The sequence below is a fragment of the Ischnura elegans genome, chromosome 2 (genome assembly GCF_921293095.1).
Source record: "Ischnura elegans chromosome 2, ioIscEleg1.1, whole genome shotgun sequence".
In the NCBI taxonomy this organism is placed as follows: Eukaryota; Metazoa; Arthropoda; class Insecta; order Odonata; family Coenagrionidae; genus Ischnura; species Ischnura elegans.
Window position 1 is genome coordinate 103,896,933 of NC_060247.1, and position 23,547 is coordinate 103,920,479.

The 23,547-nt window shown below is 39.0% G+C and overlaps 1 protein-coding gene and 2 non-coding genes across 3 annotated transcripts; all 3 read left to right on the forward strand.

Moving 5' to 3' along the window:
* Window positions 1-828: 828 nt before the first annotated feature.
* On the forward strand, window positions 829-5,057 carry LOC124154274 (cuticle protein 16.5-like). The gene is made up of 2 exons (XM_046527897.1): window positions 829-930; window positions 4,070-5,057. The coding sequence occupies exons 1-2, from the start codon at window positions 847-849 to the stop codon at window positions 4,859-4,861; spliced, it is 876 nt and encodes a 291-aa protein (XP_046383853.1). The 5' UTR covers window positions 829-846; the 3' UTR covers window positions 4,862-5,057.
* Window positions 5,058-12,585: 7,528 nt separating this feature from the next.
* On the forward strand, window positions 12,586-12,657 carry Trnat-cgu. Its single transcript has one exon. It is a non-coding gene; the product is annotated as a tRNA-Thr (tRNA).
* A 1,493-nt stretch (window positions 12,658-14,150) lies between these two features.
* Window positions 14,151-14,222, forward strand: Trnat-cgu. The gene has a single exon. It is a non-coding gene; the product is annotated as a tRNA-Thr (tRNA).
* Window positions 14,223-23,547: the final 9,325 nt, after the last annotated feature.

The window sequence follows — 23,547 nt, forward strand, 5'->3', positions numbered from 1 at the left end:
CAATGTTTTCGATTACATACGCTAATACGTAAATGACACTCACATGATGTATTACGGATTTATATAAATCTGTCACCTACATGAATCTAAATTAGTACAAAAACGTATTAGTATTGCTTCAATATATATTTTAATTAAGATTAATAAGTACAGGGAGAGTGAAATGAAATATTATCTAATATTTAGCGCGTGTTTATTAATTCATAATGCTGCTGAAAGCACTTCCGCAAGTTACGTCTTCTCACGCCCAAAGTCACGGCCTCTACCCTTTAACAGAATTCTGACACTCAATTGCAAGTGAACGCAGGCGTAGATGACAGATATTCCAATGTCCATCATTAAAATGCATCATAAAGACAGCATACGTTTATACGTATGCCTGAAAACGGGGTCACTACCCTTCCGCCCACCTTCCTACGAATATGTGTCCCACCAGCCTGCAATTGCCCCGCGAGTCGCGAGACGCAATCGCAAATGGACGCAACTACTCCGGCCCCTCTTCTTCACATGCCCTGCTCCGTGCGACACCCAGCTCCCCCTCCCACCCACCTGAGCGCTCCTAATTCGTCTCCTCAACCTCTCTCTCCCTCGACCCCCAGCAGAGTAAGCCTCTCTTCCCCCAACCCCTCCCGTTTGACATATCAACCCTTCGCGGGGGGGTGGGGTGGGAGAAGCTGCCGTATTGGACACTCCCCTCATCATCCCTCACCACCTTTTTTTTCTCTCCCCTCCACCCTCAATCAGTCGACATCCCCGAAGTGCGTGTGCGAGATAGATAGGCCGAAAGAAAGAGAGAGAGAGAAAGGGACCCCACCACTCGAGGAGTATATATAGTGGCCGACTTGGATGTTGGGAGTATCACTCGACACAGTCTCCTCATCTCACCAACGTTCCAGCTCTCCCAGAGAATCATTCACCATGAAGGTCTTGGTGAGTGTCCATATGGATTTTGGCGGAGATTTTTTTCTTTCCTTTCAGCACCACCAGTACCCTCGCCTCGGTACATGCCGACTTGCAGTACCGAGCGAGGGGAGGATATCTTCAGCATAAGAACTCGCTCGCCCACTCACAGTGCCTCAACCTGAAGGTTGGTCAATATAGGTGAGGGTAGAGCTCACCTCAGACGAACCATTGGCGCGTTAACATCTTAGATTCAGGGTAGTACGGCCAGTTTCGATCGCTTTAAATAAGCTAATACTTAAATTCAAAGTCTCCAAAACGGATTTAAACCCAGGATCTGTAGTATAGAACTACCACTGCCCATTTCATTCTAAGAAGAACTTTAGAAAAAATAATCCTCATCCGCTGATATTCCGAAGTATAAGAGAGTGTACTTCCCTCAGAAACAAGCAATATAAATAACATAAATTCTTCCTGGGTTTTCTATCGGATAAAATCCTCCACGGCCGACGTTTCGGATCACGGCTAGGGAACCAACATCAAGCAAGCGGAGTAGATCTACTCCTCTGATGATTGTGCTTGAGTCGAGCCGGCCATAAGCAACTTGAATCTGTGGGAAACGTGTAGAGGATATAATCACCCTTAGGACTATTGTGAAAGACAGGATTACAAGTATTTTTCTCAAAACAGCACGATGGAATATATTTTACTATGTTCACACAGACTACGGGGTCTGTGGTGATGCTGTGAAATATAAATGGAGCCTCGAGTCTCCCTAGGGAATTAGGAATTGTGATTCGGACGTTTCCATGGCAGAGGTAACCGATGGTACGTTGGTATTGCATTACGCGATGTACAAAAAAATTACAAGCCGGATAATTCACAGAAGACGGGGAAAGTATCCTTACCTCCAAGCACCTATCTCTTTTTAACGCTTTAGTCGATATTTATTTTTCATAGGAACAGAAATTGTGTCGTTGATGTTTCGAATCAAAATTTACATTGGGAAAATAGGGGAAAAAATAGGGACTACAGTAATAATCATTATGTGCCTCATTCACTTGCTAGACCCTTTAAAATACATCACTTGGCCCAACCTGAGCGATTTTAAATTATTAAATAGGGTTAAAAATCATATTTCCACGAAAATTTAAATGATATCACGTCGTACTTTGTCACTGAAAACGCCGAAATATCATCTATGAACAGCTGCAGGCACATTACTATTCACGTTTTTACAGCCCTCTATTGTAGAGCATCGAAAAATCATACAAGCATATTTTATGTGCTCCGTAGGAGAAAGCTAACGTGCAAGCCGATTTCGACGGACTGACCACACAATGATTGTTGCGCAACTTCTTGAAATCCCGAGGAGAAACTTAAAGGAAATCTTTGAAGACCGTACCTGTGAGGGCGGCCAAAAAAACGAAACTCGTTTCACGTCTTCTCGGGCATCATTTGCATAACAAGGTGTCTTTTAAGGTTCATTGTTAGGCATTCAATCACTCTGCGGATCGGTAGAGGAAAAACATACGTAAAATTGTTAACCGACATGAATAGTGAAATAATTTTGCTACTATTGCTCGTGCGAAATCATCTTCATACCCTTACTCGATACGATGGTAAACTTATCCACTTTACATCATTGTGGCAGCTTCAAATTATCCAGATATCCTAGTATAATATTTTCCCACGTAAAGGGAACGCATCATCAACCGTCTTGGATGGTTTTTGAGTGGTTTATAACAAAGTAACCAAATTAAGTAAATGTGAAAATAGAATAGTTAAAATAATGAATTTGAATTTTTTTTTCAGGAGAAAATAAGCAATTAAAACTGTAATACGACAGGTAATCCTTAAGAGACCAGAGTATTAAAGAGGACCACTATACCCTCACAAGATATATTTTTTAACAGTTTGTAGTCAGAAAAAACATATCCCTCAAAATTATTTTCAGCCATTTAATTTTGCCTTTCCATTCCTTTAACCGCTAAAAAAATGCTTATTTTTTCTGACAAGTATTCTGAAAAAAATCAAGTCTGATTGTATACATGTCACATGATGGCACCTGGGATGTCATACAGTCACGATAATTGTGTGCCATCCTCAATGAGGAACTCCCAATGTTTATTTCTAAAATAGTTAAGACATTATCATATAAAACGCCTTAATTAGGATAAAATTCAGCCCAAGCTTCAACGCAGGCTTTCAAGATTGGTAAAACTGCAAGTCATCCGCCATACGAACACCGAAGGTTTCAGTCCCATCTATTTTCTACTAATAGAATACTCGAGACACGGAATGCAGTTCGCTTACCTCTTCAACAGGTGACCGGACTAAAAGAGGCCAAACCGCTTCTCACTTATGGAACGTTTTCTCTAGTCAAGTTCTAACACGCAACGACTATTTGTAATATCATTATACTCAGGTATTCTTTGTTATTTAAAGTAAATGAAAGCCATTTATGTTTGCAAAAATTAGTTTAAAATTCTATTCTACCACAATGGATTTTAGTGGTAAACAGTCTCAGCTTCATAAAATATCATTCGAACTTATTCTACAGAAAAATCGGTTGCTAACGCATTAATTTTTGTTCTTTTTCTTAAGTATATCATGAAATTATCAGTTTGGTGAGGCTTCGCACATTGATAACCACTAACGTTTCATATGTTCAAAAGCCATTATCAAGATTAATTGTGAAAATTCGCAAAGACGATGAAATTCGCTTCATTTAACATGAAGTTTCAAAAAGTTACGCCTGTCGCCTTCAAGTCTATGATTCCCGGAGCGTCCATCTTCTATGGACACACCGGAATATTAATACCAGTTCTAATTATAATGAGTGGGAATATGGTTGGTGTGGCGGATAGTGTTTATGTTTCCCATCCTGCGATTCTGGGTTCAAATTGCGGGGGTGGCGGAGATTTTTCATAGAATTTCCGACCTCTGCTAGATAACTTTGTGGAGGGCACTAAAAGCACCGCACTCCATCCGTCGCATGGGACGCTAAGGCGCGGTCCTCTTGGCGCCATTCCTCAAGAGCAGGCCAGGTTTCTCTCCACCTCTCTACCCTTCGCATATGGCGGAAATGATCTCAAGTTGTCGGACGCCTCCTCCAATTACCAAACCATTCTCGTTGTAATAATTATATGTTTTTCTCTCTCAATAGGCCATTCTCGTCCTCGCGCTCGCCGCATGCGCCTTCGCTGAAGAGAAGAAGCAGGAGAAGAGAGGATTGGCCTTGGGCTATGGAGGATACGGCCTGGGCTACGGCCACGGCTACGGCCACGGCTACGGCTACGCCGCCCCCGCTGTCTCCTACGCCGCCCCCGCCGTCTCCTACGCCGCTCCCGCCGTCTCCTACGCCGCCCCTGCCGTGACATACGCCGCCGCAGCCCACCCCGTCGCCTACGCCGCACCCGCTGTCGCCAAGGTGGCCGCTGTCGCCGCCCCCGCCGTGACATACGCCGCCGCCGCACACCCCGTGGCCTACGCCGCCCCCACATCCGTCGCCTCCATCTCCAAAGTGAGCTACGCCACCACCCACGCCGCCCCCATCGCTAAGGTCGCCTACGCCGCACCCGCCGTGTCCTACGCCGCACCCGCCGTGTCCTACGCCGCTCCCGCCGTGTCCTACGCTGCCCCCGCCGTGACCTACGCCGCTAAGGTCGCTGCCCCCGTGGCATACGCCGCCCCCGCTGTCTCCTACGCAGCCCCCGCTGTGTCCTACGCCGCCCCTGCTGTGTCCTACGCTGCCCCCGCTGTGTCCTACGCCGCCCCCGCCGTCTCATACGCCGCCCCCGTTGCTAAGATCGCCGCTGCCCCCGTGGCATACTCCGCCGGTCTTGGCTACGGACACGGTCTGGGATACGGTCTTTCCTACGGACATGGCCTCTCCTACGGACATGGTCTCTCCTACGGTAATGGTCTCTCTTACGGACACGGATTCGCCTACCACTGAAGACCTCCTGTAAATGAAGATTCGACGTGACGCATGACAGAGAAAAAGAACAGAAGAGGGAGAGAGAAAGGGTTCGCACGATGACGCGAGCAAAGTCATAGGATTTGAATCCTCATGAAGAGCCCAACACCGCTCCGATGGGCTCAAACACTTCAAGTCCGTAACCTTTAGCACGATAACAACCGTGCCTACTGTTTCCCGTTGTAAAAAAGGAATTTATTCGAATAAAAACTTTTTTAAGGGAAAAATTTTGTCCATTTATTCATTTTGAGTAGTGAGTATCCTTACTTCGATTTTTCCCTCAAGAAAGGACGAAACTGCGCGAAATTCTACTGTTAACACAACAAAAATATCTGAGAAAAGATTAATACAACTGTTGCAAGTGGAATATCTAGCAGTGCCTTCCTTTCTTATGGAATGATCTCATCCCATCTAACATAAGACATATTTGATCATTTCCTATTTATTTACCTCCATCTCATAAGTTAAAAATTTAAAAGGAAAACATTTTTCTCGTTATTTAATATTAATCAGATACCTGATTTGTTTATACAGTATTTTGATTCATTTTTCCAGTAATTTCGGAACTTACCACCATTTTTCGGCCTTAATAATTACTTCCAACCTCTACTGTTTATATTTCACGCGAAAAGTAGAAAATTACAAGAGACAACCACCAACACTAATTCAGGTAAATGAATCATCTCCAGATTTACCATTAAGGCAAAGTTTCAAAAACAACCGGCGAGCCGCTGTACTTTATTAGAAGATACACTTTCATAAATTGAGAGCTCAGTTTAATAGGGGAGGCCCGGGCTAGACGCATATGTTAAGGGAAAGTATATTAAAAACTGTACAAATACATGATAAACAGAACTTTCCTTGCTTATTATCAGTACTTTGTTTCAAACACTTTGCACTAGGGCATTAAAAAAATAAGAACTTAAAAAATAACTTATCCTAAAATCATTTACATTAAAACTTATCAATAATCTGTTTTGCCCGTCGTACCAGGGTAAAACGGATAATAGTTAATGGCAAAAACGATAACTTTGAAAATTAACAAATTAGTCTTGACAGTCATTCCAGAAGTAGCAGCATATTCCTGCATATCATGTGACATTCTCGTACGCCCATCCTTTGCACTGGCTGCGCTATATTCAGTCTCCGATAATCGGCTCACTGTATTTTTAAGAGCACATCCAGCAAAAGAAATATGATTTTGCCTCTTTTATATTTATATTTCTCTGTCTTTCTACATCTGCTGGGTCGTGCTAATTCAGAAATCTTTGTCTTTTTATTCTTTAATATTTCATACATCGTAGTCTGCAAAAGTTCTGTTCAATCCGTGGAAGAAAATTTATTTCTGAACGAAACCAAGAAATCCTAACTATTATGAAGATTAGTAAGAATGGTTTACACGAGAAAAAAATTACCAAAATGTTTCCAACTATAGAAATATCCATTTTTGCCTTGAGTGTCCTTTAGTATATATAAAAATTCTATATACGGGGAATAACCCATTTTTCTTAGTTCTTAAATAGATACGGGATGAAGCAATAAAAAACAATTGCGATTGATTAATGTAGACCACATTTTACTACACCTTCATGAAAAATCATGCAAATTAAGAAATTTACAAAAGAAAAACTGAGTTTCTCTCATAATTCTGAGTCAAACTACAGATTCTAGTACCCTACAGGCTGCATGCTAGAAAAATTCGATTGATTTCGCTTTCAAAACGCGTAAAGTTGAAAATTATCAATGTAAAACCAAAAATTAAATAGAAAACTTCCGCCTGATGATGAAATTTCGATTCAATGCGTGCAAAAATAATATTTTTTCTTCGGGGAAAAATAATTTTATAATAAATCAATATTATTACTCATTTAGACATTTGGAAGTTAAAATTTCGCAATGAGTTGATACGTGACGTGAGTTGTTACGTTTATTATTATTAACAATACGTGAATAAATGAGCAATAAGTACTTGTTGCCCTTCGATAGTTATTATCATGGGATAAAATGGATCAACCTCTTTCGGAATGAATGGTAAAAATATTTTTCTCGTTCTCTAAATTTTCAAAAATTTTGTTACTCTAAGCCAAATATTTCCCCATCAAGTTTATTAAAAAGAATACATAAACATCAAGTGACTAGTGAATGAGATCATATTTATATCTAATTGTTACTCTAGAAGGACATAATATTACGGAGTGAAAAATTACCTAGGCTATAAAGCATAGTATTTCGCCTCAATTTCAACATAAAAAAAGTGCATTCGAAATTTGAATGTCATTACTATCACATCAATATTACTATAAGAAAAAAAACCAGTCATTTATAAAAATATATGCGCCCAATGCTGAGATACTTTTCCGAAGACCGAAGAGATTTATTATCTTATCAGTGAAAGCAGACTATTGCTAACCGGAAAACGTCGAAATTCTATGAGGAATATGAATAAGACAGGAGACAGCTAAAGCTCCTTACCTCATAGACATTTAAAATGAAAACCATCAGAAATTTCCCGCTCACTAAAGCCATTCATGAATATATTTCTATGAGCGAAAGCAGACCAAAAATAAATTACTTGGTGAGTTAATATGAATGACGGAAGAAGGCTAAGTAACGATCGCAGAAAACCGAGTCAAATGTTGAGATGAAGCTGAATTCAATTCATAACGCGTTATTCAACGATTCATCGCTCCACAGGGTTATATAATTCATAGGTAAATGCATTGGTATACATTTGTAATCCGTAAAGGGTACGCTGGCTTTTACCACCACCTCACTTGCCTTCCCTTCCAAAGAGATAAAATGAAGCATTAATTCCCCAAGTTTTTAAAATATCTATAACGCCTGAGCTTTTGAAACTCATACTTGGAAATAATTTGCTGCAATGCTTTTCAGGAGAACTTTATAACCATTTTTTTCCCTAGAGAAGAGACGAATGAAAATTTAATTTTTTTGGAAAACTTTAATCGCCATATCGACTTATATTTCTCACATTATTTATTTACAGGCTGGTTAAATTTTTTCTCCTTTTTTCTGTATAAAGGAAATCAAACAGATGCTTAATTTACGAAAAGGACTGAGGAAGTAAGTTCATGATAATAGAGGTCACACCGAGAAAAAATGCAACATTCAGAGAGAATTACCACCAATGTTTAATCAAAATATCCTTTCCCTAATCAAGGGCGGCAACATTAGACGTTGGCCTTGAAATCGTAAAACTCATGGCATATATGCAAATATTCAAATTAAATGGGATTGATATGTCTCAGCGAATAAATAGAACCGTTCTTATAAGGCGATGCGCTCCATGGAAACCACTTAGAATTCCCACTCATATCGATTAATGATTTTCACTCCTAGAATGTGATGAATAATATTCATTCCGAGGTTATCTGCATACGGAAAATTTTAAACTAGCATTTAAAGCTATAATTTATAAAAAAAAGAGTTAAATTAAAGCATCCAAGGATATTTGGGCATATTTTATGTTTTTTACGGGCTATAACTGGAAATGGATCGCAAACGTTCAATATAAGACGTTCATTCCAGAAATATTTGCCAAATATCTGCGACGCTCTCCTCATAGCCGTCTGAATTTGATGGATATACGACCAGCTCTCGAAGTAATCGAGAGACAACTCGACAACATTTTTTCGAGAGCCATTACCGGAATAAATATAAATGTTGAGATAAAACTCTAAGGCCAGTTCGAATAAGCATTAAAGTTCGTGAAAGTAAACGCAGTCACATAACTAGTGTTCCCACCACGTCTGAAATCCTGCGCAACCTGCCATCCGCAGTCAGGTAACCGCGGTTAGAATTTATAGCCGAGGATGGCGCAACTGTATTGAAATTATAACATCCAAGACAGCAAGTCCTCGATATACGAACAATATGTTTTCCGAGACCTTGTTTGTTGAATTTCTCCGTAAGTTGAAAGCTTATGTTACTTGTAACAAAATGCGGCAGCGGATATCATTCGCTTTATAAAGGAGCAATCTAAGAATAATCAAAGTAAGTACCCAAAGTAATATGTGATTCACTATCGGTCATTAGTGTCGCGATACTCTAGCAGTCATACTTTGCTACACTTTCTAGTAACTAACTTTTTCGAGCGCATGCTTTCGAAGGGATGTATCCATATAATACGATCATATGGCAAACATTCGTAACGTCATGGAATTCGTCATGCGCTTTGATCACAAAGTGCGATCTTCCGCCGCATGTCAGTCGCATCGGCTAACTCCAAAGGCGCCAATTTTGAAATTTTGGCCGTGTTTGAATGAAAGTTCGTAAGTTGCAGACGAATTGCACAGGGCGTCACTGAAGTCCGTCACCAAGTACACGGGCCGAAATTCAGGGAGTCACTAGCTCAGGAATCGTATCAGCGGGGTGATCTCGCCAAGAGGAAGCTCGGTGTTTTGAAGGAGAGGCGTAATAACCTCATAAGACAGTATGACCACAATAGCACAAATTTATGAATAAAATAAAACCAATATTTCGATTATATATACACAAAAACATTACTATCTTAACTAACTAGCTGTTCATATGAACAGTAACTGTGAAATGAGATACCATTAACTACGAGTACTGAAAAAATAAGAATTCATCTTAAATACGTATAAATGAATAATTAAGAAAATACCTAACTATGATATATAAAAAATATTGCGTACATTATCAGGCTTGTTTTGGATTACCTTGGAACTTCAGATTTATCGAGGATTTGATAACTTAATTCCTATCATATATCCATGACAAAATGAAATCGTGTTTGGATTATTCAGCGTTAGATTAGGTGGGAAAAGCAGGGAACAATCATCTTCAGCTATTTTTTATTTATTTTGTTCTGCAAATTAGGGAACATTCGGAAAATGTGAAGACATTTCCCATACATCGCGGAAGTCATCGACGAAGAAGTGATAGTGAATTTCATTTTCTCTAAGAGAACAGGTGGCAGAGTATAGAAACTCCCACGGGTTCACTGCAATTAGCCTGCATCTCCTTCATCAATCATGTCCACGGTGAGCCTCCATTCTATAACGGTAGGTAGCGCTCTGTACAAGGAACGAAAATTATCGCCGTGCCCCCGAGGTGTTCCAGTTCTTGCACCAGTCGCATCAGACACCGCCGGCGGGCATGGAAGGCTGAGAAATTCAGAGCAGGGACGGCGAAAGAAAACTTCCCATTAAAGGAGGGAAAAAATATATGTGTGTGCGACAGGTATCCAGGTCTTCACTTTGGGTCGCGCGTCTTAAAACATCCGAAGGTGAACACGAAAGCAGCTTCATCGTTGGGCAATTATTTTTACCCTCCCTCATCTACACAAAGTCACCGCGTGGAGCGTCTCTGCTGTTTTGGATGAGAAGGCGCATTCCTACGAGTGTGTGGGGGAGAGGGATGCTTACGCCAGTGGGTGGGAAGCGGAAAGTGGTCGGAGAGAGGAAACTGGACCAACGGCCATGCGACATATGGCTCCCCCGAAAGAAAAATGAGCAAAGCGACGGGAAGGATAGCCTCAAACATCCATCCCGGAGACCGTGAAAAAGTCGGAATACGAGAAAAAAATTAAAAAAGAGTGGTTCCAGGCGTGACGCAGACGGATATCATAATTATGAAATTTGGAACGGTGGGTAACGAGGCAAATGTCAATTTCGATACAATTTGTAGTCACGGGCGTGACTTCATGGATTCGACTTGACATAATGAAAAGTAAAAACTTTGTAATACCCCATTGTTCATGTAGTTCTGGAAGATCTCAATGGAGATGTAGCGACTGTTGAAGAAAATGTTGAGCGACGCGTTCTGGTACTAATGGAGAGTCTGGTACTGAATGGAGATATATAATATTGCCTTCATTACGTTACTGGCGCACCTACAGTGGAATTACCAAGTTTTATAGTTGACATTTATGTCATTTTCGAGACAGTAAAATATTTGAGGAATATATTTCAGCCTTCTCCTCTGACTACCATTGTCCATATTATGTTTTTTTTATTCCTATGAGAATTCCGAATGTTGATCACAGCCAAACTTCCGGTAAAGACCACAAATATTCCCCAGATTAAAAGCTATGCCATTTTTTGTTAAAATTTCTAAACATTTTCTCTTTGTCGTCCTCTATAGACTTCCGCTCAAGCCATTAAAATTTCAAAACTTCAATTACAACTTCAATATTTTTTTGGAAATTACATTTTAAAAACAGAATACCTCAAGAAGCACCAAAATTCTTCTTTTTGCAGTAACTGGTAGCATAGAGTAAGTATATTATTGGTATTACTGGTAGTAATGCACATTACATACGAAATACCTGTGTCACTTGACAAAAAATCTTAAATGAGATGCGTCATGTAATGAGATTAGTGAAAAAATAAAACGGAGGTACTTCATCATAATGTTGTGAGGTTTTAGAAAATGAATACAGCTCAATAAATCAAAATACGTTAGTTGAATGAAAATGCCGCTAAGGTCTCAGCGAATAGCTAGAAAAAGAGTTTACTGAACAGAAAAATCATACACTTATAGGCATTTCAAGTATTCTAATGTTTTTCAAATATCGGGAGGTTTAAAAATGTGAAAGCTTATTATTACTAACATTATTTGCTTGCTAGCCAAAACATGGCCTTAACACCCATCTGGCACAAGATGAGGAAATTTTTTTTAAGGTACAGCAAACGTTTCCAACTCCTGTCCATGAAGCCTCTTCAGCTCAGTACAAGAGCACTGGTCTCGTAACAAGGGTTTTGAGTTCAATCCTCACAGGTGACACCAATTTTGTTTGAGCTTTAAGCTTAAAAGTAAATATTTAAATTAATACTCTCCAAAAGAAGACGTTAACTGCACATATTTCACTCGCAAGGCCGCGAAGGAACGTAAAAGAACAGCCTTTTCATATGGTCATGATGTAATAGCAACCGGTACAACATCAACATTTCGTGAACATTATATCCTACTGACATATACACACATTAAGCAAATAGGAGGAATTTAAGATTAGGTTTGAAGAGGTAGGGCATCGGTTCGACGTTCTTATTAGGCATTTACTGAAAGTAGATGTTTAGATCCGCAATTTGGCGCTTAATGGCCAGTTTGAAAACTGAAGTTGCCTGACTTTCCACGTCTCTAGAATTCTCCTAGGAAATTGCTGAAAGTGTAGATACTTATCAAAAATCTTTATACCTGATATAGATGCATTGTACATTCAGGTTGGTCGCCACTTCAGTTTTTAAAAACAAAGAAAACTGCCATACTATTTCCATAACTTTAGTAAGCAAAGCGATGAAAGGTTAATATAACTGTCATACGGTAGAACCGTCATCGATTTCGAAAGTGACTCTGGGAGGAAGGGTGAAAACGGAGACAACATAATTCTTTTTTCAATCATTTAGTTCACAAAGAGCCATCCCCCAACAAGATTAATTATTATTAAAGAGTATTAATGTCGCCATGTCTAATTGAAATCTGAAAAATAAACGAGACGCTAGAGCACGTATATTCTAAGATAAAAAATTCCATGGGTATTTTCATGAAAACTAAACACGGGAGCAATTTTTTTATGCTCCAGTCTGTAACACCGGAGAGCAATTTTTCAACGCAGAATCACAGCAAAAAATTGGCCATTTACTCCATCTACCTACCCGTTTGGTAAAAAATGAGGGAAAAAGCCTGAAGTATGGCAAACGTTACGATCTTGGAAATGTGAAGCCTCTTTAGCTCAGTGGCAGAGCACTGGTCTCGTAAACCAGGGGTCGTGAGTTCAATCCTCACAGGAGGCAAGCATTTTGTTAAATCGACGAGGGTAACTTAAACCTTACCTAATCATTTATTTATTACGCAATCCACTCCTCAAGGTCAACTAAAAAAAGGTATCACCCAATGACACCTGATTCCTTTGGTTGAATATTTCTCAATAGTTTTTATTTAATTAGTAGGGGCAGAGGGATCAAAAATCCCAAATTTTTAATTCAATAGCACATATTGTCAAAAATTATCATTACGCTAGGAATGAGTGTGTTCGTTGGATTTTTCGAACTACAGGCATACATTCACGATATTTTCATAGTAACACAGCTTTAATAATTAAGGCATGTACAATTATTTCTGACTCTCGGAGGCTCCTGAATTTAGAAATGAATGGCGGGAATGGATCAGGTGACGTTATGTTGAGCGTGGTGATTGAGCAGCCAATGAGAATAATAACAATAGAGCTTGGCGACGTTCCTAGGGAAAGTGTAGTTGTAATTATATTCCTGGATCTTATTTTGATACTCCACTTAGTTTAAGCTCGATCCTATCGCACTTGAACGGTTTGAATGAAGAATAAAATAAAATTTTTACACACAATGTTTTCCCATGTCGCATAAAATTGTTCCCATGTTTATCCCTGACTACACATTAGTTTCTGCCATTTCAACTACCATTCCGTTCAATCATAGCTGATAATCGGATATGATATCGGAGTTTTAAGAAGCGGTTGAAGAAGTAGGGACCAAGGGCTTTTTATAATGTTTTCTATTGTTTTTTCAAATGTTTTTTTTATTGTTTTTTCAATGTTTTCTATTGTTTTCTTTCATCATACGTACATGTTACCACCAGGCCAATGGCCTACTTGTAACAATTTTAATTATAATAATAATAATATGGAGTTAAAATCTATGATTGTTAGTCGGATAAAATTTCAGGCCAAATTGTTCCTCAAAAATCTTCTAATAAGTTACATAATTTTTGTTTTTTTCCCCGGCGAAAAATTACAGTAAAGTTTTCACGGATTTCGCACCGGGTAAGTCCTCCATGTCTTCTTCCAAAATTTCGATGAGAAACTCGTCCACCATCATCAGGGATTCAGGAATCCGAAGTTGGAAGGAGGCATACTTTACTTTCAAATAACTTGTTGCATATATCCTTCACTAGGCGATTCAACCCGCAGGTTGGTTAGGTTAGAGATCACCCCAGGCTAAGCCACAGGCATGTGAATATCACACATATAGGGTAGTGAGGACAGTTTTTTACCTGGGCAACTTTGCACTTCAAGGACTTTATTCGGGGGTTTCCGAAGGCTTCTCCAGGATACAAACCCGGGTCCCTGCGACCAGTAGCACTCAACTAAGCTACTATGAACCCCGACATAAACCTGAAACGTATGCATTCCTCATACTGCAACGCTTGAATACCACGTACACGACCCGACCACCACCACCAGCATGTTTTCTACCTTCTACGTATCTATTAGTAACTACATCGATTTCCTCTCTCATATCACCTACGAGAAGCCTCTTTAGCTCAGTGGTAGAGCACTGGCCTCGTAAACCAGGGGCCGTGAGTTAAAACCTCACAGGAGAAAATAGTTTTGTTTACTCGACGAATATATATTAAAATTCACCAAAAAATTTACTCATCTAATGCTTACTAAACAAGGCTAACTTTAAAAACATGTTTAATCCACACTAATTTTCTCGAAATTTCAATAGGGTGGTTTCCTATTATTTTTTTATTGCCTTAATCGAAATATTATTACTCCTGGAGTACGAATTTCGCGCTTTTAGATTTTTAAATTACAACATCTATTTTTCGCGATTAAATGAAAAGTGAAAAATTTCAAGCGCGCGAAAACGCGACGCTTAAGTATGAATGTCGGGAAATATCTCCGTACGTCGTATTTCTGGTTCCCCCTCCCGCCCGGTGACGTGACCTTGAGGCGAGGCTTAGCTCTGATACGTCGCAGGATGCTAGCGGATAGCTGAGTACCTTCCTGAACGGTAGCGCTTGGCTTAAAAAAGGTTTATTAATACCTTATCAAACGAAGAAAACTTTCCGACATTAGCCAGTTTTAATAGGTGATTATTAAGACATGTTTCCCTGAGCTCTGTGCCTCATGCATGCATTGCTAACCTCAGACGATGCATAACTCCTATCCTCTCGTGTAGAAACTAGGTCCCTGTGACGTCATGCGGAGTGGAATCGCATGGGCGCCAATCTGGCCTTTTTCAAATGAGGATAAAATTTGACCCTTGCCATTCGTCTAAACCGGTATTTCAAAAACCAAATAATTTGTGTATTTTGAATACACTAATGGTGGGTAACGAATCGCAATCAATGCCTTTCGTTTTCTTTGATGAAGGAAACTACCCTATTCCACTGAAACGACTTATTTTGCGTCAAGCAATACGAATGATTAAATTTATTCAACAAGATATAGTGGGTTGTCATGAACACTTAACACATAACCAACCCGATCGGTTCCTCTCCCCTAAGAGTAAAATAATAAGTGTTGAGTAAGGGATTTCAGAAACTCCACATGAAAAAAAAAACGAAATGAGATATAGAAGACTGAAGCAAAATTATATTTTGACTATCACAGTCAGCATCAAATACAGCGGTATACTTTTACGTCAGTTTGAATGCAATAAAAATCTCCTGTAAACTTAATGATTGGCCGCAGTATTATTATTTTACACCATTCAGAGATATCTGTCCGTCCCTTGAGCACTAAAATATAAATTAAACCTGAATTCGGGGTCAATAAGTGATTTGCTTAGTCGGAAAGTTTTAATTCTCCTCCTCTAAGCAACTTATGAAGCACCTGATGCTCTAAAACCATAAATTAGGATATCTTAATACAAAAAATTACTCCTACCCTTCCTTTTATCTTACAAGCAATCAAAAAGAGAAACTTTTCCAAATTAATCGACAATTCAAAGATATAGCAGGAGGGTTCTGATATCTTCTGCTTAGGAAGAAAAGGAAACGCGTGAACAACCAACTTAATCGTTGATTAATGGCTTATTTTTACATTTAACTAACTTTCAATTATTATATTCAAGGGGCCATACAACTATTTCAACCTCAATCGCAACACATTCACACACATTCCCATCCATGTTGAAAATCCCAAGGTAAACGGCAAGAGTACTTGTCACTATTCATTTGGTATACATTCGTATTCATCAGTATCCTTTCATTATTCATACAGTATTCCATCCTAGTACTCGACCAGGACGCAGTATTTATTGGTATTTCTCCCGTTCTCGACAGAATGTAAGGAATCTTAACAACAGTGCTTAGCATATTTCCTTGAGAACGTGTAGCAGTTAGCATATTCCTGGAATATCCCATTTCTGTGGAATTGCAAAGTTTAATTTTTTGATCTGTGGAATAACAATGTTTATTTATTCATCCTAATCGTTCAGGGTCTAATAATTGTCAAGAGCGACTTATCATTGAGTCAATATATATCGCAAAGAGCGACCTATCAATAGTTCGATATATTCGACCAATCGATTTGGCTGCTGTGTCTGTACTGCTGTCTAGCGGCCAAATCTCGAAGTAACTCGGTGTGGCTACGGTGGCGTCGCCATCGGGGACCGTGGTACTACATGGGGCTTAAGGAATAATATAAGGATAAAACACGTGTTTACACCAGAAATAGCGGACATAGTACCAGAAATACGCCGCATTTACACCAGTTCTACACGTGTAGAAACGGAATATACACGAGTTTTTACACGTGTTTTATTATGATTTTACCCGGGTTTCGCGTCGCTTGTGCTGTATGGGTCGGTTCATTCATAGACGATATTCGGATTTAAAACGGATTGAAAAGTCTATAATTAGATGTCGGAGAACTTTTCAGTTCAATGCGTGAGTCAAAAAAGAATACTTCAATTGCAATTGCTTTGTATAATGTGCACGTTATCAAGATGGAATTCTCTTAGACACAGAACTGCATTACTGACCAAAACACAGGCAGATCCTAGATAAAATATTCATTCACCAGCATGACGAAAAAGAGATTATATGAAATTGTTCAGAGATTATGCTAGCTCAAAAGTTTCTTATGAGAAAAAATAGTCGGTATGCATAATTTAAATGAAAAAAAAACATTCTCCAACATCGTTCAGGGTAGTCTATCTCCAATATGAACTGATTGAAGTTAATGCACCGAAAACAAATTCATACAATGAATTCTGATAATTTATGAAGTGGCACCCAAATCGGAAGTTTCAATTACACTGCCATCATAACAACAACATCTTCTCATGTTCCGCAGCAGCCTGGTTGCTTCATAAGAGCGGACCAAGAATCGAGGCTCAAACATGACACCTTTTCTTTCATAATTTCTTCCAATTTTTTCTTCTACGGAAACAATTGATAAACCGTTATTTTTATGTTTTTCCCTAAAAATTGTCATTTTCTGCGTGATAATTTAATACCTTTGCATAGTAAATAATTCATGAATACTGTAAGAATACTTTTAAATACCATCGGTTGAATACTAATGCATATAGAAGGAAATGCATTGTGTTCACAATTTAACCACTCCAATAACGAAATCACTTCAGCTATTTGTGAAAAAACAATGTATGGTGAAGAGAAAAAATTCCGAGAACAATACATAATGAGTAACACCTGAGGAAATTTAAAATTTACCAAAGACATTCGCCGCAAATCTAAAATAAGCGGACAGAAAATTTTAAGAATAAGCGCATAAAAAAGAATGACAAGTACAAAGATTATGCACACGGGGCACGAAAAGTTACCAGCACAACCTAGTTCAAAGAAAAAAATTTAAAGCAGAAGAAATTACCAACATTTTATTTAATCTACTGCCACTGAACGAAGTAAGCCTTAAGAATGCTCTTCAATATGAAGACTTTCTTTATAGTGAAGCCATCAATAATAATTCAGGGAGAAAGATATTTTATTCGTGTACCACTTAGCTAATGGGTAAACGCTCGGGGTGAATGAGGGCGATGCCAGTACGAGTCCAAGGTGAATGATAAATCCTCAGTGTATTTTCGCGCGCTTAATTTAAAAAGTACAATTAACGATAGAGAAAATGGCATAGCGAGAATGCAAAAGATAGCTATTATAAATAATACATTCTGTACTGTAGTGACGCGGAAAGCATAGGCACAGTAACAGAGTGCACCCATAAATACTAACAGAGGACACATGTATCTAAGAAAAGAAAGGAGTAAATTATAGGCTGTTCTTCTCTGTCTCATTTTCGGCTCGCGGTATAAGTTATACAATAACTCCTTTAAGAATGTACCGAAAAATTAGCCCAAACTCTTTCGGCTCCTCTCATTTTCAACATGATAGTGAAATTAGACAATATTTATTTTAAAACACTTGGTTTGCGACATATTAAGCACTTCATGCGGTAAATCATACGGTACCGCACATCCAAGGCCAATGACAGCGTTTCCAGCCTTGAATGGGAACGGAAGGTCGATTCGAATACTGAAGCATGCCAACAAGACCGAAACGCTTTCGATTAATTACATATTCCACATACGACTCATGTTCCGCTTGGTTAATGAATTTAATTTTTGGTGATACTTTACCTTAAATGGCAATTCATCGCCACCAAAATATTTCGGATTTCGTTTGTAATTAACAGACTCTTGGGCGCAAAATGTTTCGAATGCATTTGGTTTCAAAAGGAAAAAAAACACCACGATGTGTGACTAGTTGGTTGTAATCATAGGCATATTAATATATATTCAGAAAATACAGACAAGAAAAAAATCATTTTTTAACTCCTCTTCGACTCTTTTGAGTAATCACTTAATCGACGCCGCGTAATACCATTGCATCGGGATGGTATTATATAAAAATAATTTATCGTTTCCCTACCGATAATTTGTAACTACTCTAATTATTTTTAAGTCAAATTACTTATGTGCTATACGTCTTTATTTTATATTTAATTTCGAGGATTTACGTTTAATCTAGGATTCTATTATACTTTTCTGTGATTTGAACCAATCATCTTGGGAATGGATAGGTTTAGTTCAGCAGATATTCAGTTCAAACTACCAATTTGTATACTGCTGGAATGTGTGCACCACCCTTCCACCCTTCGAAAACGAATATTTACAAATTGAAGAGGCAGTTGTTGCAATGATGAAAGATGCATAGCACCCGTGGGATTTCGGTGAAGACTAACTTTTATAACAATTTTGTTAGCTGATACTGTTGTTAAACGAATTAGGTTGGGAACCGCTGGAGATTCGGAAGCTGCGCACTAGGCTTAGACTGGTAGGGAAAAAGAGAATGGATATCTTTATGAGCGACACAGAGAACATCATATTAGAACCCTACTATATGTCCACGTCCGACAGAAAGGATAAATTAAGAGAGATATTTTGCCGAACGAATAAGTATGATTATTGGTTTTCCCCCGCACGATAAAGGACTAATAAACGGTTGCCGTAATATCGTTAGACTATTTCCCTTTTATTTTAAAACGGGTCTTATCCTCCCGATACGCGCCTATTGAGGCAGCGTTTGGGGTAATATGTACACGCATTGGTAGAAATACGAGTAGTTTTAAGTTAATTATATTGTTTTTTATTATATATCTAACAAAAAAAACTCTGCAATACTTGGATTTTGAAACGCAACATAGGTCATTCCTTAGTAATGAACTTCTGCTACCTCAGTGTTATATAAAAAAAACCACCATGCTTCCAACCATGTAAATACACCCCTAATATAGAGTCATCAGCCAAGGGCGTACCCAGGATCACAACTAGGGGAGGGGGGGAGCAAGCCATGGTCCAGGGCGGTGCAAACCAAGTTGTGACATTAGTTTATGAGATTATTTCCCGGAAAAAATAGTTTTATTTTAGTCACATATCTTCTTATACTAACACACATCATTTTTCGTGGGTTTAAATAAAATTAGTTAAATGCTTTCGTATCAATTCAGTACTGATTTTGCTGAAAGACTTTTGCAACTTTTGCTTCAAGGGGGATCAACTGCCAACCTCCCCCCCCGCCCCTCACTGGGTACGCCCATCTCATCAGCGACTCCGAAATTGTCGTCTGAAAATATTCCGCAATGCTTTGAACTGAATTTGATCATCGGAATAATCGTTCTTGCACAAGACTCCCCAAACCCATCGTGGTTCAACGACTCGAAGTTTGATTCATACTTTGAAAACTGTATGTAACTGAATGAAGATTTGAGGACAGCTGGATGCCTGCGAACGTGGATTTAAAAAATGTTACAAGTAGAATTCAGTCTCGAGGCTAAGGGATTTAGCAATACTTCCTTCCCTCCTGAAACAAATATTAACTCGATAAACACGCAAACAAATTTTTCTCATATTCATTACTCCATGGCAAAGTGATAGCATACCAGTTTTTGCGTGTGGTGAAGTTGATAGCGGTTAAGGACCAGTTTTTCCGAAAAAGAATGTAACGAAAAAGTTGGTGGAGAGGCTGAACTGGATTAGTTCACACGCTAGCGGTAATATTTCTTGTTTCTGAGTTTATTTCTACGACGGAAGCAGTTATTCGTAAAGCACCGAGAACCTGCAAGTCTATTAGATTATTAAGAATGAAACATTTAGGTGAATTGAGAGGGTATCCAAAAAGGCTTAAAAAAAAGAAGGCGTTGGCCTGCGGGAACTAAAAATACGTCTTCTACCGCGAGTTAAACCCACGTTTATTGCAAAACACCATAATGACAATTAATGTATTTCGTCCTTAACGTATACCATCCGTGAGACTAATCAGTAAGCCTGATAGCGGGCATCATAAAGAGAAGGAATTATATTTGAGAGTAGTGACTATAACTTGTCATATTCCAAAACTATTTTGAAATTATATCACCCGCGTATCAGCTCATCAATTCGTCAAAACGCCTAGCACAAGTTGGGTCCATAGAGCAGAAAATAAGGGTGTACGACATTTATATCAATTTCTGCGAACTCAGCGGTATTCTAGACACATAGTTAGCACAAATTATCTTCATAAAGCAATATTTATTTCCGCTTAGTTCGCCGCTCAAACTAAATGTCATGTACTTATATTTCTTAGAGTCATTAAATAACGCTTTCGAGGAATACATTATCTACTCTGATAAATGTTTTCAATAACTTTCAAATTTTGACTGTTTAACTACACACGTGACTAAAAGTACTTCATTTTCCAATGATTCGTGAAAACGAAGTAAGACTGTTCATAAGGTATCCCCAGTGAACGATAGCAAAAAAAACCTTAGCCAATTATTTTTATCAAGACCCATACATACGACGACTTTCTTCCCCACGAGTAACCACGCCCAGATTCAACGGGTGAATTCTCTTTACGGCCGATGGCCAAATTACCCGGCATGCATATCCGCCGTTTAAAAAATATACGGCCGTGAAAGCGAAAGGCTGCAGACGGACACAGTTACCATCCGATCGACGTGAAGGTCACAAGGTCGTATATCCGAGAGGACCTTGAATTTCGTGATCGAGTCCAACAGGAGTGAATGACCAGAGGTAGTTTTACAACCCATCGCGATAATCAAACCAAAATTGTCTGAAAGCAACTCAAACCAGTTTGGAACTCTTGGCAGAGGGTAAGTAAAAAATCTAGCTTCCTCCGGCGAGTCTTGTCTAGGCATAATTTCACTTTTCTAACATCCATATCGTGTTAATTGAAACTAGTACTCAATTACACACTTCATGCAAGGGTAGTTCTAAAAGGAAGAAGATGCACTTTTTCTGAAGTTGGCCAAGCTCTTTCCAAAACAAAAAAAACTGTGGAACCTGAATATTATGAATGGCCCGGTAAGCAAAGGTTCTTAGGTTAGTACTATGGATTCCTGAACTATAGATAGTAGAAAGTCCTTTAGCATAGTGACATTATTCGTTGCCATGGTTAAATAGTGTGCTAGCGGTATGAACAACTTAAAACCCGGAGAACAGCGTCTGAATACGAGGGCTATGGGAAATAAAAATCTACACGCATGTAAGAAGGCCAATAATAAGGATACTATTTTACTTCTAATTCACGGTAAGAAGGCCAATTTTCTCGAAACAAGAGTTAGCAGCCCTGAGAATGAGCCCTGAGTAGGAGCTCGAAACGTTGGAGGGAATGGAGATTCTAACCCGGTGGAAATCCCGCGAGACGTTTACCCACATAACTAGCCGGTAAACCATCAAATATTTTTTCTATGCACGTAATTTGGCTCTTAGTACTCAACATTAATAAATCACAGAAATGATTTTCCAAAACATGTGACCAGATTCAGCTACAAAAAATATTAGGAAAGTTTTCTACACAGAAATTCCACGGGTGCTACACAGCTAGCAAATTGCTTGTTCACTCCATATAGTTTAATAAGATGTTTTCTAAGGGTACTACATGCATAACAGCAGTTGAGAGATAGTAACTTTGAACTGAATACCAGCTGGACAGGAACAAGAGACGCGTATAGGTGCTCTAAACCCACTCCTTCTTTCGGGAGCCTATGATAAATCTACCTATTCTCAAGATTATTGGTTCACAATACCAGAAATGTATGACAGAAGCCTGTATTAAACGTGAATACTTTATGTTCCCTATCAAATGAAGACTAACAGCATAAAAGGAACTTATCTTCAAAATAATTGGAGTAGCTATAAATTATTCGAAGGGAAAGGTGAAATCATTTTTTACGAAGATAACTATTAGGAGTGAGAGAAATATGCTGACACAGGCTTAGTGTCAAAGGAATATGGATATATCTGTATGCATTACCTACAGTAGCTACAAGTCATATTTTTCTAATACTGGATTCAGCTCATTTTGAAAAGGTTGTAAACTAATGCCATGAAGCTCTACATGAGCGAAAAATTCTTCCTTATAACACCCAATAGTCAAAAGATGCGCAAGTGCGCAGCAAATTACATGAAACCCCGTTAACAACAACTTAACGTGACGTAGCTTAAATTTCTACGAATCAGACCAATTAAATATAATCAGGACATAAACCACGCATTAGTAATGGAATCGATTTTTTACTAAAGGAAATTATAATTAGATATTATGATAGGCAAAACTACCTTCCTTGCTAAAGTTTAAATTTGAGATTTTCTAAACTAATGACTATTTTAAGTCGATTAAAGTCACATAAGGCTGCCAACCAAGTGACGATCTATTTGATTTTACAATTTCTTAATAGCACTAAGTTGCTGAGAACGGGTATATTCACAACACAAACCGCACATTGATCATAAAATTTTTAGGACAAACTATTATAATTATATCCCATGATAGGCAAAACTATCTTCCTTGCTGCATTTTGAATTTGATCTCTTCTCAAGTAATAACAATACTAAGTCGATTTAAGTCACTTTAGGCTGACAACCGACGTGACCAAGTGACGCTACACTTGATGTTTCAATTCCTTAGTAGCGCCGAGTTAAGTTACAGTGATCGAAGCTTTAAGAATGAGGCATTGATTCCAGGGAAAATGACTTTCCGATCCCCTATTTATTTATCACGTGCGTGAGTCACCGATAGCGGTGAATTTCAGCACGATAAAAATAGACTGAATCGCACCGAGTTCGGGACCTACGTGAAAGAAAACGGAGCGTGTCGTCAAGGTCGCGGAGATTTCGGCGGAATGAGACCGTTGGGCGGCCGAAGGAAATGGGCTGGGGAAGAGATACATTCTTCCCTTGGTACCGCCTCTCCTTGTAATTGTCAAAGTGAACGCTTAACACGCATGGGGTAGCGCAAAGCGAGCGTAACTCAAACGGGTGACCTCGGGACACAGGAGACACCGCGTGGACGGCAACCGGGCAATGAATCAGATGCTGGGTCGGAAAAAAAATTAACATCGACGAACAAAAGGAAGAGGGAGGATGGAAACTAGTTTTCCTCCGGTGAGCTGCGGA